Below are 19517 nucleotides of genomic sequence, written 5' to 3' on the forward strand. Positions count from 1 at the left end.
TGCACTGCCCTCCTGATGATTTTAGAGAGGGATTAAGGAGGCTAGCCTTGGTAGCCCAAGGTAGTCCTCGTGACTGCCAAAAAACCCATCTGCTGGTACTTTCAGGATCTATCCCATTGCCTGTGCTATCCAGGGATGGTGTTTTTCAGGAAAAGAAAAAATAAAAAATCACTATCCTATGTTTCAGCTTGGATTCTGAGCAAAAATCCCTATAGTTCTTTCAAAGTCCAGATGCAACTCCAAGGTACAACTGGGGCAAGATCAAATTCAATCTACAAATGATCATCATCAAAGACCAACTGACGCAAAGACCTTTATCTTAGAGTAAAATCAGCATCTACTGTATACTTATGAGGAAAAAAAAGCATGCTGCTGTTTGAAGTCTTTAACACCATCATCTCACTATAGAAGTCTGAAAGTGTGAGGCTGCTTTCTGTTTCAAACTCTACACTTTGCTAGGTTCTCAGAAACCAGGAAAATAGGCTGTTAAAGAAGTCCTAAACTAACAAGAAGAAAAACCCTCAATTGTTTAACTGTAATTAACATGGTACAAATGTTACAGATGTTTGTGACTTTGCAAATTAAATTATAACAATGTGCTCTAAAATATAATGCTAAAAACTGAAATTGTTTTTACTGTATATATTTAAAACTGTCATAATTTGAAATTTTTACACCTTATGGCTCTGTCCAAGAGGATGCAATTTTATTTTTTTTTCCCAGGCTTTTGACTGGTAGAAATGAGCTGTGATAAGAAAATGTTTTCAATTTTTTGAGATCCTCATTGAATGGGGGAAATCATAGAATCAGAAAGGTTGGAAAAGACCTTCAAGATCATCAGGTCCAACCATCACCCTCAATGATCCATCTCCCCCAGCTCTAGCTACAAATGGTGTGGGGCAGGCATGGGGCAGGCAATGCTGTGGCTAAAATCCATAGAGGATACAGCATAACCTGTGTGGTTTTGATGGTTAACATCACTGCTCAAACCTAATCCTAAACTCTCTTGTCCACAAGTGGTCACATATACCCACCCTGAAGGTACACATCTGACTTTTGTTCTGCTACGCCTTATAGGCTGCCATATTGTACCTCTGTCTCCTCTTTTTCTCTTCTCTATCAAATACCTCCCCAGTTTCCTACTGCTGCTCCTGCCCTGGCAGAGCACGAATCTAGCTACAGGTGCAACAAGAACTGTCCTCCAATGAAGCTCACAAAGTGCGTGCAGCTTTCACTAGCTTCACTCTGAAGCACTGGGATAAATACCAGCCATTGACCAGCTCCATCTTTAGGAGCCCCTTGAACCATGGCACATTTGTGGGATGCTGAACTAGGTGATGAAATGTGTCATTCACAACAGTGTTTGCAGCATGAACTCTGTCCTGGCAGTCTCACGTCCCAGTCTGTACAATGTTCATGGAGACTTGTGGAGATGCATGCTAAAGAACTGCAAGTGCAAGGTCCTGAGGCCATTAAAATAAGGGTGACAAGAAACCCTGGTTCCAGGGACAGTGGGATATGATCCTACATGAATAGCTGTGTTTGTTGGTATGACGGACAAGAGCACGAATGGACGATACGCACTTTACTTTTATTTAAAGTTCAGCAGAGGAGGAAAGGTTTCCTTACCTTGATCCATTCATGTGGTCATATTCTCTTTTAACATTGACCCGGACTGGCTGATTAATCCACTCCTGCTGAGGAGGCAAAGGGTTGATTTTGTGCGGCTGGCCATAGTCAGGGTTCCCTGAGGCTGTCATATCTGCCTTGGGGAGGTGAGAGGCAGCGCCGTATGTGGAGTCAAAGAGGGACTGGTCGTCGCTCACCACCGACAGAGCCTCCTGAGGAGAGAAAAAACAAGCGCTCAGAGTCATGACTAAACCAGTAACTCCACTCGCGTTCTCTCTTTGAGCTGGTGAGCACCTGCAAGGGCCCCACAGCTGCCCAGCTCTGTCTGAAATTGCCATCTGTCAGGATCGCAGATTGAATCAGATTCTTTGGGGTCCGTCAACCCGTATGCAAAACCAGTGGGTTCTTTTGCTAGCTGCTGTGCTGCTCTGGGTGGGGCAAGAGTTAAGGTTAATCTGACTTCTGCAAACAGCAAAGGTGGCTGCTGGGAACCACACCGTTCTCACTGCCTGCTGTAAACAGCCTCTGAGAAGCAGCTTCATCTGTGTGATCTTATATAGTTACCTGCCCACCTGTCTGCACTCGCTGGTCCAAAAACAACCAAAGAGATATGTGCTGTATAACATTTCTGGAGTGTCACTTGAAGGTGCATATTATTTCTATACATCTTCTTTCAAAGGGTGTTGTGTGGTGTTTATATTTGAGGTTACTCGTGAAGGAGAAGCAGTCAGTACAGGTCAGAGTTATGGGTGTTAGTGGTGGGATAAAAAATGCATTACTTTACACTTTTTGTTTATTTTGTGGGAGATGTAGGACCAGTGAGTTACCAAACTGGATTTCTAGAAATGCTTAAAAACAGGAAATTGTTATCCTTTTTATCCTTTTTTTTTTCCTGGTGAAACTCAAAATGTTGACAAAACGTTTTGACTCTCAATTCCCTTGCGTTGATGCGCTTGGCTTTTCTAAACGAAGCACGCCAGGCTCATACAGGCTTTGGCACAGCCCTGCCGTATTCAAAGCGCATCTGACGGGGTCTGCGAGTTCTTTATGGAGCTAAGCTAACCGCACATAACACAGCTGCCATTATGGCTGGCAGGCCAGAAACTGAACGAGGAACCTCCCAGACTAAAAGTACACAGTCCTTTAATGTGAGTTAATGGAGCAGACCTCCGAAACAAAGACAGCACCAGACTCACCTACTCTGTGGATTGTGCATTCAGAAGACCTGTAACGTGGCTGTGTGTGCAGCCGTGGGCTCCCACTGCACACACACACACAGCCTTTGCTTTCAAAGCTGCTCTGTTGCTAAACCCTTGGTGCCCAAAACTCACAGAATACAGTCCAAATTGTGAGCTTTTAAAAATAATGAATTGTTGCCCTCTCTCTTCCTCCCCCCCAGCAGTCATTTCTGAGGTTAGTTTTGCACACTTTTGCCACAGCCAAGGAGGGGAACAGAAATTGTGACAACTTAGAACCGTGCAGCTGCTGGAATCCTCCGATTACACGAGAATCTCAGTGAAAATCACATTACAAGGCGCATGATATCATCACCAAAAATGTCAAAAGCTAGTGTCTACTGGCTAAATGTGAGAATCTCTCTCGGCCTGAAATAAACGCACTTAGAAAGAGTCAAGTCGGTGCTCTGCATCTACAGCTATCAGCACTTTTCTATCTCAGACCTCAGATCAGATCACGTAACAAAACCAAACAAGCCTGAGTAGCCTCGAGTTTAAGTGGGCCTGACTAAGCTTGAATTCAGGGCAACCCTCAAATGTGTGTAAGTCCTGCTGAAATCACAGTATTTGCTATGAATATTTTGTGAGCAACCTCACACTGATGAGCTGTGATTCCTTCAGCCTTCAAATAACAAAAATGAGAGGTTTTACCACAGGCTGCCTGCTGCTGCTCGTTGCAAGGAGCTCACGCTGCACTCATCCTTTGCAGGAGCTCTCTCCTGGTGAATGTAGAAGGGGCACCTTCCCTAACTGTCCATTCCCATTTTCTGTTTTAATTAGAGTAAATCAGGGAGTGAAAGATGCCCTTTGGAAGAATTTCCTTACGGTGCAATCCCTGTGATCACAGCCTTCTGTCAGAAACTCCTTGAAGAGACCGAGAATATCCCCAGGATAGCAACTTGGCTGCACAGAAAGGTGTAAGGACACAATACCGCCTGGTGACAGCTCTTAAAACTGAGCCGGCCTTCCCTTCAGAGGTAAGGATACAGCATCTTGCTGCTTCTCTGATTTACTGAAGTCAGGATGTCAGACTGGGGTTCCTAAATGACACATCTTCCGTAAGCCTCTGCTTCCTCTCAGTACAGAGAATGCGGGGTTTCCTGTATTATGGCATGAGGTGGTAGGCAAACCCCAAACATCCCGGGGTGCTGGGCTGCCGTACAGCTCCCTAGACCCAGTCTTAGCTGCGTGCCTCAGGTCAGGGCTGATCGGATCAGTGAGAGGCAGGGAAACCGTGAGTAGCGCCGTGAATTCACCGACTGTGCTTTGAAAACGTTTGCTTTTGCTTTTGGAGATTTCCAGTTTCAAAACATACACAAAGCTCTTTGTAAGGGAAATAATATCTGGGAAAACGCTCTTTCTGCCTAAAGGCATTTTTCTTCTGAAGACAGGTTCTGACAGAAATAATTGGAAAGCTGAGATCTTTACGGCTACCTGCCAGCCCCCCAGAACAAACAAACAAAACAACAAAAAACCACCACCAAAGAGCAGCCGCAGACTAGGATCAATTACTAAGCCAGCATCCAAGTGCAACTATCTCTGCAATACACTGAACTAACAACAGGCAAGTACACACACTATTCTTGGCCATCAGGAGGAGTCTGCCTCCTCAGATAAGGATCTTCCTTGAAAGACCGGTGGCTGCTGGGCCCTGCCTGCAGCAGCAACTGGGGCTAGCCAGAAGAATGAGAGCCTTACGGGCAGGCAGCAGCTGCGTGGAGAAGCTCTGCGCTTTGCTGCTCAAATGCCCGAAGACTGCAAAACGTACAGGCTTTAAAACTCCGTTGCGAACAGGAAAAGAAATTCAAACGTGATGACTGCCGCCATGGCAGGCCCAAGCAGTTACTGAACCAGGAATCGTTTGAGCTAAAACCCTGAGTTAGTTCCAGCCACAGAAGCTACAGACTCAAGTCTCCAAGGGAGCTGACGACGCACAGAGCTTCGTACAGAGCTTCTGCAGATCAGGCAGCGATAGCAGCTTGTAACACCTGCCCGCGATCGGCTTGCACATGCAAACAGCAAGCGAGCATTGCTGACTGCATGGGAGGGGAGCTGAGTGGCGCGCTGCCAAGCCCTGCTGCAGCCAGCTTCGCCGCGATGTGCACACCTACGGCGTGGCAGCAACCCCAAGGGGCGGCGAGCAACGCGGAGCCTGCAGCTTGCAGGGTCAGAGGGCAGGGCCCGCCGAGATCCCATCCGAGCAGTGAGGACTGTCCAGGACTCCCTTTGCTCTTTTGGAAGAGGACAGGGCTCGGCTGGCCCTGCAGGATTTCAGGCTACTGACCCAGATGGGGAACGTGTACAGCCTTCCTGATACTCGCTACCAGAGGCTCTGCTTGGCAAGACTGCGTTTTGAAGGACCTAACCTGGTCAGGAAGTGTTTGGCTTCAGTTCTAGCTGAGGAAGTTAACTTCCAACAGCTAACGGCATACCAGAGGGCAAATGTCTGTCTCGCCAGAATCTAGAGTTACTTAGCGTTTGGCGACGGGCAATTGGGAAAACAGGGCAAGGCGTTAAAGCTGCTAACATAACCTAAGCAGACAGGCCACGGCTCGCCAGAGTTCCCCCCATGCTGTCGCCTCCTGGGCTGTGTCCTTGAGCTGGCCAGACTGAGCCTGAGACAGGGGTCTTGTGTGTATTGCTCTGGCATATATGTTACATTATATCGCCTCTGGGAATAGGCTGGCTTCAGTTTTTCCAGTTTTTAATCACATTCCTGGCATAAATGTGGCAAGGCCCGTCTACGGCAGCTCGCAGCGCAGGGATAGGCAAGTCCAAGTCCCTGCGAAGCGCGGCCCCAGCCTTCTCCAGGCAGCCCACCGGTGGACCGCCACGAGTTCCCATTGCCATGGGCACTGAAACAACTTCGCATAGAGCTGGCACACACTTACGGATCCCCTAGACATGAAAATGTGGTACACAGCTCTTATTAATAACAGTTTCTAGTTGTACAAAGGCAAATTTGCTGTTTTTCTTTTTTTAAGGCAAGCCACCTAGGGCCAGGTGCCAGGTCTCGGTGCTGCAGCGAGGTGAGGTACCCCTTGATTTTGTCGCTGTGCTGCAGGAAAGGCAGTCTGCTCTCCTGGCCACACCGTGGGGACGGCTGACAGCTCCAGCATGAGGTTTCACTTGAGTGAATGAATGGAGCAGGCCATTCGGGCAGCGTACTCTGTATAAACAGAAGGGGCCAGAGAAATAACCCCAGGCAACAGCAAGGGGTGAGGGTGCCAGGAAGACAAGTAAGGTGAATCACCACCATTCACCGAGATGCCTCACTGTCCCCACACAGCCTTTGTTGCACTGGTGGCTGCACCAACAGCCGTAGCCCCAGGATATCCTGACACCCTCCCTAACCTCCAGAGGTTTGCTTTGCATAAGACCCTTAAAAGTTCAGGTTTTTAACCTTATCCAAAGTTCACTGGCAAGGAAAGCTCTCTCAGTGTTCCTGGTTCCCTGGTCTTGGCTCTGTGAGAAAGGTCATGAAAACAAGAGCTGGTGAGGTGACAGCAGGCAGTGTTTTCATCCCAGATATGACCCAGTGCCTACAATCACAGCTCTTTCCAAGTGCATGTAATGCATTTACGCTGAATATTGACTTTGAGCTCTTTACATTCACTTTTCTGGCCATAACCACATTTAAAAGGCATTGCTAAAGATCAAAGATTCATCCTCCTCCACAATGTCTGGCTTATAAGAGAAGAAAATGCTGAGTACCTGAACTATCATGCTCTGCATGGAAAGATTACTTCTACCTCTAGAGGGGTTAGAGGGCTTACTTTTTTTCTTTTCTTTCTTTTTTTTTTTTATTTTTTTAGCAATAAAATACATTCACTGCTCTTAGTCCTGTGGGAAAATCACTCCTGAAGTATCTTTGTAAAGAGAATGTCACCAGCTCAGAGGCACCATCTGCCAGGGCCCAGATGTGCGACACAGAGCACCAAAATAAGAGGTACCAAGAGTAACGAGCCTTACACATGGCTTGAGGTTAACACAGAGGATCTACTCCTTGAATAGAAATGATTCTGGCACTGCAGTTTTACAAGTCAGCACTTCTGCTGCCAACGTCTCAACAAGCAGGGAAGAGATAACATCAGACTTACAAGAAAATGAGTCAAATACAACATTTACAAAGGAGCAGAGTCTGGGTTGATCTTGGGACAGCAAATTCAAATGGATTGGGCACTGAATTAGGAGGCAGAGTGTTATTCCCATCTCTGCCCTCGATCTCTGGCAGCACCTTTAGCGAGGTATTCCCCCGTCTGTGCCTGTTTCTCCCTTCAGTCCTCTGTTGCCCTGCCCCGCTCGTGCTGGAAGCTCTGCGGAGCGCTGAGCCTCACCCAGTGCTGTTACTGGGACACCAACAGGAACCTTTGGGGTAATTCAAAGCAAGGCCTGGACAGCAACCCCGCACTCTAATATATCCAGTCTTTACAGTACACCTAACCAAACCAAAAAGATACATTTTTGCAGCTTTTTGTATTCCACATCCTTCCAGTGTACTTTTCTTGAGGTTTGCTCATGCTATTCCACCTTCCTTACAGGATATTATGGGATTGGTGCAGGGACTCCCGTAACTCCCCCTGGAAAATTATGATCATAGGCATTTTATTGCTAACAACCACAATCCAATCTTGTGCCCTTCACAATCAATTTAAGGGCTGCCTCTGCAGCAGAGGATTTGTGGGCTGCAGCTAGCACCAGAGACCCATCATCATGCTGGAGTGCAAACAGCAGGCTGAGAGCCATCGCTGCCCCGGCCCGTCGCCCTAGACCTCCTGTATCTACTTACAGCATCGCACGGTGACTGACAAACCCTTCTGTTCACACTGTTTTCCAGTTGAGCTGCTGGCATTCGGGTTGTGGTAACCCAAATGCTGTAATCCCTGCCCGGAGGAGGAGAGATGGGAGGAGAAGCAGTCTGGCTTTCCCTGCTGCAGCAGCAGGTCTGAGGATTAGGGAGACGGCACCAGCCCCTTAAGACTGTGTCAAAGTTTGTGTAGATTTGAGGCTTTCTTTGTGTACAAAGGAGGGCCACAACATTGCGTGTTGGTTTTTATTTAATTATTTTGATGATATCTCACACTCCAATAATTTTGCGCTTCCTTTGCACCGAAGGCTTGCTCAAAACTACAAAGCGGGCCAGCTACCCAGACAAACTGCAGTGCAAGCTCTCTTCTGCAGCTGTGACAGCCCTTCCTTCACTTTCCATCAGGAGAACTACATCTGAGCTTAACCTGGCAATCTGAGAGTGCAGCACCATTTCTTCACAATTCAAATAACGGGGAAACCACAACTTGGTAACTCATGCTAGGAGGAAACGAAACAGGAATAAGATAGGTGTAACTAGCAAAACCAGACCAGAAGCAGGGATCACACAAAACCAGCTAAAAATTGAGGTTAAATGATTTTGCAAAACTTCTTGTAGGGAAATATGTCTTTTTTTTCTTTATTTGTACATTCATTATTTCCATGAAATTTCACATTGGGTAGATAACAGAAGGTTGCTAAAATTAATGCTTTATTATTTTATCTCAAGATCCCCAAAACCTGAGAAGAGGAAAAAATAAATAAATCGTGCTTTGTACTTCACTTTTCAGAAGGGCACTGGAGCACTTGACTCCACGCACACGTTCATCGGATCTGGACCAAAGCACTTTTATCTCAGTCTAAGCTTTGCATCAATCAGTCGAGAGCCCAAATTGATCTGTTTCCAACGGGCTGAATACCAAGTGGGGATACCTGGGCCCCAAGTGCTCTTCCCAGCGGGTGCCTGCACCAGGGCAGGTGCTGAGGAGGCTGAGGAGCGCCGGCCTCAGCCACGCGGGCAGCCTCCAGGAGATGGTTTTGTGTGGCCTGAGCACAGGACCAGGAGAGGAAGCAAAAAAAAGAACCTGCTCAAATTACTGCTGTGGCCTCTTGACCTCTTAAGAGTAATATGGTGAAATACGAGGCCAGGAGAATGGACACGTCTGAGAGATTATCGCATCATGGACGTGTCTGAGAGATTATCGCGTCTCCATCGTATAAGCTCCTAAATCTCGGAGGCACGCTGCAGCTTTTCCGCAGCGTGCTTTGGAGCATGCCACGTCTCGGCCAGCCTCCGGCCAGCCTGAGCGTGTCCCTGGGCCTCTCGGGAAGGATCCCCCTACGGATTCCCACCTTTCCCTGGTGCTTCGTACCCTGCCTACACCGATGCACGCTGGCAGTAGCAGAGGAGCTGGATGAGGTGCCTGCCCGTTAGCAGACAAGGGACAAATCACAGCTTCTGGCTTCTGGTCCCAGAAAGTCTGGGAGAATTCCTGCTCAGGTCTGCCAACCCAAACACATGAGACGGTTTAGGGTGAGTACTGAACCTTGGGGGAAAAACTTTAAGCCTGCTAAAAGTGCTGGAAGCTTTGCTGTTGGCATTGCTTGAGCCAGGTTTCATTTCTGACAGTTAATTTCGCTACAAAAGGATTTGCCTCCATGAACAAATCGGCAGAACTGTGGAGCTAGCACTGTCTGCCGAGGTGGGAGGACTCTCTCATCTCTCCGGGTCTTTTCCAAGCCATGTCATGTTTCCAGAACACCAGTCTGCCTTTGCCATGTATTAACACTGTCCTTGGCCAGTTTACTGGGCTTGTATCACCACTGATCTCTGCCCACATCTTCTCCACTCCAGAGCTGCCCACTAGGCTTGGCACTGCATGGCTGACTGCTTCCCAGAGCTCAGCACCCAAATCCACCTAGCGCTAGTTCACCTTCCTTTCCATTTTTTTCCTTGCCCTTGTAAAATAATTGACTTGCACTGAGCAGATGCGTTTGTAAACAGAGACACATGGATATAACTGTGAACATACACACTTCAGTAAATATTATTGTAGCATTTTTATGGTCTTCTCTGCTGAAGACACATGGAGGGAAAACTGCAAGATGGTTTTGGAGTCTGGCTGCCTGACAAACCAAAACTATCCTGAGGAATAAATGCAGTCTACTGCTCTGCAGAAATTCTGTGCTGACCTCAGCTTTGTCCCAGAGCACCCACTGCCTGACTCCTCTCCTTGATGTAGTGCCAGAGGCTGGTTTTTAGTGGCAAAATTTTGATCAGGAGCTTGCAGGCTGACCAAGCACTTTATTTCAGAAAACTTGGGCTTGCTTTAAACTGCATTTGCCTGCTGCAGTTGTGCCAACATTTCTGCAAAGGGAGAGTTTTTTGGTGGTATTTTTACTCATACCAGAAGCTGAGCCTATATAACAATCCTGCTGGTTTTGTTTTCCACATGGAAAGAGCAATTGAATCTTTTCAACGTAAATGATTCTTCCTAGAAAGGAAAATGACAACATGAGAAGTATTGGGGACTCTGTCATGAGGGAGGGTATCTCACATCTACGTCTCCCCTTCGACAGGCTGCCTTGGAAAAGGACATTGAGTGGACTCTAAAGCATGAAGGAATAGGTGCAAACCCCAAAATCTTATCCTCTCAGCTTGGTTCCTACTGTCGAAACATTGGAAACTGTAAAAAGAGTGTTCTCCCAGGAATGCAAGGTCTGGGAAGTGGCACCTTATAAAGGCACAAATATTCCAGGTTCCTCTGAGCTCTGACTCACCGCTACACCAATGTCCATTCATTATTTTTTATTTCACTTTGATACCATTGTCCCAGTTACATTCACAAACACCGCAATCGTATCCTGTTTTGTTCTCTGACACCATTCCCTTCACAATCGCAGGAAGCCCATCAGGAAACATTCATCGGGTGCTGTTATGTTTCCATCCGCAGAGAACAAAACATGCACTTTCAGCCCAAGATGACTTATTCCAGACTAAGGAAAAACAACAGCACGACGGAATCAAAGCAGAGTCTCCTGGAGAGAGCACAGTATATGCTTCTCCCCTGAAATAGAGGTAAGAATCCTAAGCAAAGCTGATTGCCTCTTACCCAGGGAATACTTGGTGATGGAAAGGCTCAGCCAAAAGGAAATAAAAGGCATAATCAATCAGTGACATCTACACTGCGTATTACAAGGTCTGGACACTGTATCAGTGTGAGCAAATACAAGACCAATGCAGTCCTGCAGCTGAATCCTAAACCAGATGTGGCTTGAGATTTCAAGCACTCGGGCTTGAGCCTACTTGCATTCTGGGCTTGGCCTCGGTCCCTGAGCTACGGTTGGATTAAATCCGTACTCGGGGTCTCAGTGCTTATGATACTCAAAGCGTAAACTCAGTGTTTCAGCCCAGAGCTGGTTTCTTAGGCGTGTTGTCAAGTGTGCACCACATGAAGCATGGAGATAAGAGGAAACGGGGAGGTGGTTCAGGACTCACAGGAGCCTGCCTCTTCCCCAAGTCCAGCTCGCGCTCTGCACAGCTTGTTGTGCTCGTCAGTTGAGACTCAGCATATGCACACACTCGATAGGGTGATGCGAAACTCTTACCTGCCTCCTTCCCCAAAATGCCATTTACTGGGATGAAAAGTCCCAGCGTTGAGATTTTCAAAAGAGCCTGAAGATACACGAATTGCGCCCATATTTAGCAGGAGTTGGATGCCACAGGCCCTTGAATCCCGCTAAAATGTTAGGCTTAAACCTCATGAGGCAGCCCAGCCAAAAGAGGAGCAGTTAGCAACAATGCCCAGACCAGGTTTTCCATTTCCTTCGCCCACTGACCCTGGCTGCAAATACAGGTGCCACCACTGCCCAGCTGAGAGCTGAATAAAGCTGTGCATTGATGCCTTGTGCAGAATACCCAGCCTCTGCTGGCTCCTTATCCAGTTCCCAACTGGTCTCCTCCACTTGGCAGTGGAACTGACGGCTGCCACCCTGCTGGGATGGCATGGATCTGTGTTTTTCTTGTGCACCGAGCCCAGCCCCTGTGGCTCCAGTGACGAGATTGTTTCTGCATACGCCTATAGGAAAAGCAGAGATTTTGTGAACAAGCCTGCTTGTGGCATTCCAAGGAAAACAGCTCGGCAGGATTACACTGAGATATTTTCTTTGTCAATCTCAATCAAGATATTTGAACAGGAAAACCCAGTTTACACCGCTGGAAGTTCCCAGGGACTTTTCATTTTGTTACAAAGAAATATTGATGTTCTAATCTTAGTGCAAGAGAAAGGTCCTGGGAGGACTCACGGATAGCCAGCACTCTCACCTCTTGGACAAAAAGTTGTGGGTCCAAATCCCATTCTGGCACCTGGGCTGAAACCCAAAGCTAACACTACAACACAAAAAGGACTTGACAAGGTGATATTCTTCCTAGCGATACCAAACATCACAGAGAAAAGAGCATCCTACCCCCACTCATGTTTCAGGAAACTGCAATAGTGAAATACTTTCTGATGCCGGGTGCAATGGGAAGCTATTGCTAAGGACAAATGTGCTATTTTGTGAATGCACTGACTAAATACAGACACCAAATTCCACTCCTAGAATCAGCCGGTGCGTGCTGCCTCCTGGCTAACTGAACAGCAGAAGATGTGAGAGTCTGTTTACAGATGCATTGATGTCTCCATCTCTCAGCTTCCATATCTGTACAATGCATGCCCCCAAAAGTTCTCCGATTTTGCAGAGCGCTCCAATGTCCTCGGAAGACAGAGGTCAGAGAAGTGGCAAGTGTTATCCTAAGGCTAGAACTGCTAGACAAAAGCAAAACCTATTCTCCTAGGAGGCTGAGCAAAAAAAGTTACAAAAATCTCTTATCAGTAACCATTAACAGAAAGTCTGTTGATTTTATCAGCATGGTACCGAGAAGGGTTCTGAGCCTTGCTTAGATAAATGAGGTCTTTTGCTACTGACACCTCGAGAAGTCTGCTCTCACGGCTGGTTTTCCACACCTGTGAGAACTCATGGCTTCTTCTTCCCAGCTCCCCTCGGCCCTGCTGAAGCAGGGCAGGGAGGCAGAGGCCATGAACGAGTTCATGGCAGGGAGATTCAAATGTTTTGCTGCAGTGAAAGCAGGCAAGAAACGGAGCACAAGCTTGCAGTATGTCTGGGAGGGAGGGGGCTGGCAGCCAAGGCTGTCAGCAGCCAAATCCCAGCACTGAGACCGATTCAGTGCTCCAGCTTCGGGTAGGGTCGCTCAGCTCTGCATCCCAGCGTCTCCTCTGCTGGAGGTGGTGCTAAGGCACAAACACACATGCCCAAGGGCCACTTTGGGGCTGGTTCAAATCAGCTTTCTGTCGTCTCTAGGACCCTTGCTCAGACCTCCACAGGATCCATGCAGAATCAGCCCAGCTCTTCATCAGCTCATCTGCAAATCCCCACCTGCAGCAAGTGATTTCATGTCGGTTTGTGTGTTTGTTTTTTAATGGAAATCATCGGCTCTGGCTCGATAACTGTGAAATACTGAGCTGCCAGGATCCTACTCGCACAGCGATGTGCCTAAGAGACAAAGCCAGTATCTCAGCGGTGCCATGCAGAGCTGAGGTTGTTCCTTCAATTTTACAGCAAGTTACCAATGCAAAGCAACCAAGTATTCTGCTCCAAGTCATTTGGTAGAGTGTAACTAAGCTAAGAACGAAACCCAGGCTGCCAAAAAACCAAAAGCCAGCTTTCCTATAGAAAAGAGGACTGCCTGTACATGCAACGCTGATGTTTTCTGAGATGACTGCAGTTTGTTCTCCTTTTGCTGAAGTGTTTCTTACACTTGAATCATGCTAACATAAATAAGAAGCAGGCCTCTCGGCACATCTCCATGTTCTTAGCAGAGCTGATACGGCTGGTCTTATCTCTAACAGGGCAAGTCCCCTGAGCTGTGTTGAAAAGCCTTTTATCAGATGCAATTTAAAAAGAGTTCTTTCTGAGATGTAGTTCTGCAGCTCTGGCAGGAAAGTGGGGCTTCTGACTAAATCTCCTCTGGTTTTGTTTAGCATTGGGGTGAGAGAGTAGGACAAGGTCCTATTTGTGGGGCCGGCAAGACAGGGCTGCTCCCTGCGCCTTCCCTAAAACAACGCTCTACTCCCTCCGTAAGAGGAAAACCCTGTCAAAATTGGCTTAACGATCTTCTAATATTTCCATGCAATTAAAGGCCACATCTGTCTCACAGACCCCGTCCTCCTTTGCTAATGTACAGACATGAACTAAACAGTCTGTCTTGTCGATTCGCAGGGTAACAAAGGGGCCTATTCATAACACAGGCACTTTGGCTATTTTGTGTGTGTGAAGTGAAATAGAGTTTGCATTTGGAGAATAACCTGTGCTGGAGCTAGCAAGATATTTCTGCTCTAATAAATCAATCAGCTTTACCGGCTAATAAAATAACCCCCCTCCTAATTCTGACTGTGCTAACCAGACAGCCACCCTACAGAGAGGCAACGAGGGTTTCTGTGCCTTTGCAAAAGTGAGAACCTATGTTAGCCTGCTAGTAAAACTCCTACATGGAGTTTAAAAAAAAAAAAAAAAGGATCAGCTTGGTTGGTATTTTTAAAGCAGCTTAAGAGAGGAGTTATCCTTGGCCAAGAAATTCGGGTGTCTTCTCAGCAGCCTCAGCTGCATTAGCCAGTGGGTGCTCGCTTTACTGCTGTCACTAGCTGGCTTTATTTCTGAAGAAAATGGAAGCATTGCAGAAAGAGGAAAAAAAGAGAAAAGAAAAAAAAAGTAACCTTCAAAGACCCATTTCTGATTTGTTAGTGAAATTGAGGGCTTAAAAAAGAAAACAAATTGAGGCACACGTTGGCACAGTCCCAAACCAACCCCAGCAACATGTTTTGCCCTGACTAAGAGTTTCAGGTAGTACCTGCGTGTGCATCCAGTGTATACCCAGATGTTGAGGGCAGTGCAAGGAATATCTTGCTGCTTGTTTAATGCTTTGTTTGTAAATGCCCTGGGGGAATGGGTGGTGTGTTTTTTTCTCTTCTGAGCCCAGCACATCGGCACACGGGCCCGTATTTGGTCACGGTCTGTATGGCTGTTGTCTTAGTGCTTTCACAATACAAACAAAAACACTAATAATGTTCACACCTCAACATGCCTTACTTCCTCAGCTTTCAAGTCAGCAGGAAGTGTACAGGAAGTACAGAAAAGATGGTCCCGTGGTTTCAGTACTCTAGTGGTATTTGGGAGATGCGGGCTCCTTTACCATGCAGGCAGCATGCTTCCTGTTTGGCCTTGGGCTTGCTGGGTCTTTGGTGCTAACCTGTACCATGGCGATCGTGGTTTGGCCACCTCACCGGGATTTTGTGAGGGTGAGCTCTACTCTCTGAGATATGAAAATAAAAATAGAGAGAAGCATACGTCCAGTGTTCAGGCTGCAAGCAGTTTCACAACTTCAGTGTGAACAACACAGCAACCAGGACAATATTGCACCTATTGTTTTTCATAATAATAAATCCTCATGAAGCTCTCTGAAGCTCAGGGAAGTAGCAAGTTCTCAGTGCCTTGGACAAAATCAGACCTAAGTTCCCTATCTAACCAAAATAAATAAATAATAATAATAATCAGAAATTAAAAGCAAATTCCAAACAAATTCATGCAAACACATGATGCAATTGCAGTCAATACACAGATATACCCTAGGGCTATATCTCTCAGATAAACCACTTGCAGCAATTTATTTACTCAACTGAAGCAAAAGTTCTTTGTCCAAAATGAGGGGCAAAGTGGTTGACGAGGCCACAAGGTAAGAGAGAGATGTACCTGGGATGTGGTTAGAGAGCGTTTCATATCCTGAGAAACTTATGGAGGTTGTCAGAAATTTTCCAATCCTGATTATGGATAAAAAGTCAAAATGATTATCTAGAGAAGTCCACCTTAAGGTAACTGAAATATTTTATTGCAGATACTCTGTCTTGTTGCCGTTTGAGCCTTTTCAGTTTCCTTAAATATTGCAATTGGCTTTTGTTTCAAAATGAAGAGTAGTTTCAAAACAAAACTCGGAAAACTTGAGAAAGCATCAAGGAGACTTTTAGCAGCTTCAGTTCTTTTATTTTTTCAAAATTAGGAAACTGTCAAAAATCAACCTTTCCAATGAAGAGGTAGGGCTTTGATAAATTTGCATCTTTCTGATGAAAAAGACATTATTAAGTTTGAAAAGATTAGACCATATCTAGCAAGAATCTTATATACCTCCCTGACACAAACACAGAGAGAATTCTGTTACAGTTTTTGGAGACAGAGCCAAAGTCTTCTTAGGCTTGCTACTGTGTCAGCAAGCCAGTGGAAGTTTTGCCCTTGTCTTTGGGGTGATGTATGATCAAATCTTCCGTGTAGATGTTTGCATATTCGTCCACTTAAATGCGAATGCATGAATGACTCCTACACAAATGCACAAAGTATTCACCATCTCTCCTGGCAAAATTTCAATATCTGAGCAGTTCTAGCATATAGACTTTAAATATCTTTTCAGAGACTTTATACAGACACCTAAAGAAGCAATTAGATTCCTAGAAGTATTTGAAGAACATCTATGTTGATACCTCAATAGCTTTAAAATTTGGAATTTTGACATCATGACAACTAAAACTATGCCAGATTCTTGCCCTAGAGGGAAGAGGAGTTGTCCAAGAGATGCACATAAAGACCAAATAAAAACTGCAGCCCCCTTCTGGGGTACTTATCACAGGCTGGGCTGCCTTCTCTGGGGGTCTCGTTCTCCTCCCAGTCCTCAGCTTCTCGGGGGAGTCCAGGAAAAAAAAGTGCTCCCTGTAAGGGGCAGGTTCCTACTGATTCAGAAGGTACCATATGCACATCCAAGGGAAGAAGTACGTCTTCCTTTTGGCAAGTCTAGCAGTCACTTTCCTCATCAGCATCCTCCTAAAAGCAAGTAGTTTTGGTGGTCAGGAGGCAGCAATTCAGCAGGGCCACTGTTAGCTGTTCCATCTGTTCCTGCTAATTTGTGAGGATGGTTAAGCCAATTTCTCACCGTGGGCACAACCAAGAGATTTGAAGCGCTGTTTCACGTGATGTTTACAGGCTGAACAGTAAGAAAAACAGCTTCTTGCAAACTGAACAACAGACAGTCAACAGCAAGCAAGGGACTCTGACTGTTATTGAGACAAGATAGCTTTGAGGGGACCTGGGCTGTACTGGGTGGCGTGGTGGCAAAACACCTTACAGAGCTGCTGCAAAGTAGGCGTAACAGTGAAAGTGACCTTTCGGGCAAAGCTCTTCAAAATTAATGGATGCAAAACACTGCGTGAGAGCTAGGTATGAACAATCCAGAGAACACAGGAAGAAAGAGCTCGTATTAGTGTGCCACGCACTCCCACAGCAACTGCAGTTCTCAGAAGAAAGCTACGAAGTGGAGATGGTGGTGTCACAGTCACACTTCAAGAGATTTTGAGAGATATTAGGGCCTCTCTTGTGCCTTGGAGCAGTACGCATCCAATTCACCCCCCAAATTCATTTCTTTTGGCTGGGAATGAGCAGGCGCCACAGACAGAGAAGGCAGGGGCTAGCTTGCAGCATTCACTGCCCGGAGAGGTGGGCACCGCCTACTCGGGGGCACCATCCAGGCTGACAGAAGAACCTTTGCTTCACAGGTGCCGCTTCATAAACCACACAAGGCAGCATGGTTGGAAGTGTGGCATGCACCTATCAGTACAGCTTATGAGGGATCAAAACTAAGTGTAAATGTTGCCTGAACCAAGCCAGCAGGCATGAGAATAGATTGGCCTACCTGGAAATACGAGTCGTGACCCAACAAGAGCTAGAAGCACAAAAGTTTATGCATGGTAACGCGCTCACGATACAGGTAAATGTGTGGGGAAGCAGAGCACCCTCTGTTCTGCTTTCACAGGAGAGCTACACGTCCAAGGGCTACACGTCAGCTGAGAGCATGTCTCTGACTTCAGGAAAATAATGAACCGTAGGGGAAGCAGCTGAAGAAAATGCAATGACAATGGTTTCTTCCTTCTCCTTCACTGCCTGTGCTGTCCCCAGCACTGGGTGCCCAAAGCTCTGTCTCATTTTCCTGTAAGTCTGGAGCATGTCCCTTAGCTCCCCTCCACAGGTACCTAGGCTGGCAAGGATGCCTGGAGATCACAGCAAGATACATTTTACCTATCTTACAGTGATATAATTACATCTGCTCTTCTCTCCCCTGCCACTTCTTCATGTCACAGTAGATGTACCAGGTTCAGGAATGCCAGAGGACATCAAGATTTATCATCAGGGAAGAATATTCTTCAGTGTCAGGAAAGAAAAAATGCTAGGTGGATGGTGTTAAACACGCCAAAATACTGCCTTGCTTTATCTCGTATATCTCACAAAGGTCATGTTTAGGGGTTGATTTCACACCATTTTTCTTGTCTGTGAAAAACTTTCACATACAATCAAACAAGGACACAATGACGATCATTCATTGAAGGTCAAACGGCACAATGGTTACAAAGCTAGGCCGAGCGCCCCAGTCTTTGGGTCCTCATGGCATCCCTTTAGATGCTGAGCCACACTGTGACATGTAAGGAGGTGGTTTCCTCAAAGGCGTAAATATGAATTAGGCAAGCAAAATATTTCTCACCTTCGTTTAAAGCTCTTGAAAAAGCCACTCTGCCTTAACTCAGTTAATACAAAAATTGCAAGGAGGTAAAATCTCAATATGCAGGAGCAGAAACAGAGCATTCTGTCTCTGTTTCGTTCATCAGGCCTTTTTTTTTCCCCCCATATTTGCCTGCTATTCCCATTTCCTTCCTTGACTTTCACATGAAATGTATCCATTGCACACACCCCTCTCTACTTCATTTGTTCAAATTCACAAGCAAATTGTTTTATAACGATCTTTTTTTTAAAAAAAAAACGCTTCTTCTAAGCACTCTTTTTTCTTTTCTTACAGACAGCAATGACTGGATTAGCTGTTGGAGCCTGGTTCATTTCAGAAATGGGGCAGTTTCTCTTCAGTTTGTCCATTTTATGCCATCTTAGCAAAATTCCCTTCCTCAGCCATTTTATCTCATAAACTTAATTTAACTGCTTTGTTGAATGAAGATGGGATCAACTGCCTGATTAAAACTGGCCACATGCGTCTGAGTCAGATCCAAGAAATAGGAAAAAAAAAACAAAAACAACAGAAAATAGGTGTAAAACTGTAATCCAAAATAATTATGGCCAGCAAATGTTTAAATAAGGTGACAGACTTTTTGAAAGCCTGAAAAATCCCCAAGTGCGTTCAGCTCTGCCCTGTGCAGGAATTCAGAGCTCCCCGGGGCTGGGAAGCTGCACTCCTCTGCCCCAAACCTCTTCGCAATCCAGCAACCGGCAGCGCAGTGCCTGAAGGGCCTTGGGCCCTGGCGTGCTCAGACCGTATCGGGTTAGAGACGAGGCCCCGCCAACACAGCTATTTCCCCCTCAGAAGTGCTGGGCATGGCAGTAGCAGCTATGTGAGCTCTCTGCGCAGAAGGATGCTCATCCAGGAAGCAGGAGAAGTCGGTTCTGGACCTTCTGTGCTGCCTAGGCTCAAACCACATCTCCTTTCCCTACGAATGCCTCCAGGATGGTGAAGTGTATTTTATCAAGCAAGCTTCTATACTTGAAATGTACTTGCCAGCTCAAGCATTTGTTGGAATGGCTACCTCTGTCCCCTCTGAATCTCTCTGCAAGCTCAGTAAGTCTGGGTAACACAAGTCGGGGTTTGTGTTCACCTTAGGAGCAACATTTTCAAAACTTCGGCAGTACAGTGTCTCCTTTGGAGGTGCCCAAGCCGTTTTTTATATCTGGACCTGAGCTTTTGGCTTAATTTAG

At 46.3% G+C, this 19517-nt stretch overlaps 1 protein-coding gene across 8 annotated transcripts in view; it reads right to left on the reverse strand.

Moving 5' to 3' along the window:
- Positions 1-19517, reverse strand: part of FLI1 (Fli-1 proto-oncogene, ETS transcription factor) — an 88908-nt gene that overhangs the window by 36642 nt on the left and 32749 nt on the right. For all 8 annotated transcript variants that reach the window (XM_080567512.1, XM_080567511.1, XM_080567515.1 and 5 more), the window contains one exon: positions 1630-1841. In XM_080567512.1, coding sequence (XP_080423638.1) covers positions 1630-1841 — 212 coding nt within the window. The remainder of the gene's footprint in view (positions 1-1629; positions 1842-19517) is intronic.

The sequence above is a fragment of the Anser brachyrhynchus genome, assembly GCF_964034855.1.
Source record: "Anser brachyrhynchus genome assembly, chromosome: 25".
NCBI lineage: Eukaryota > Metazoa > Chordata > Aves > Anseriformes > Anatidae > Anser > Anser brachyrhynchus.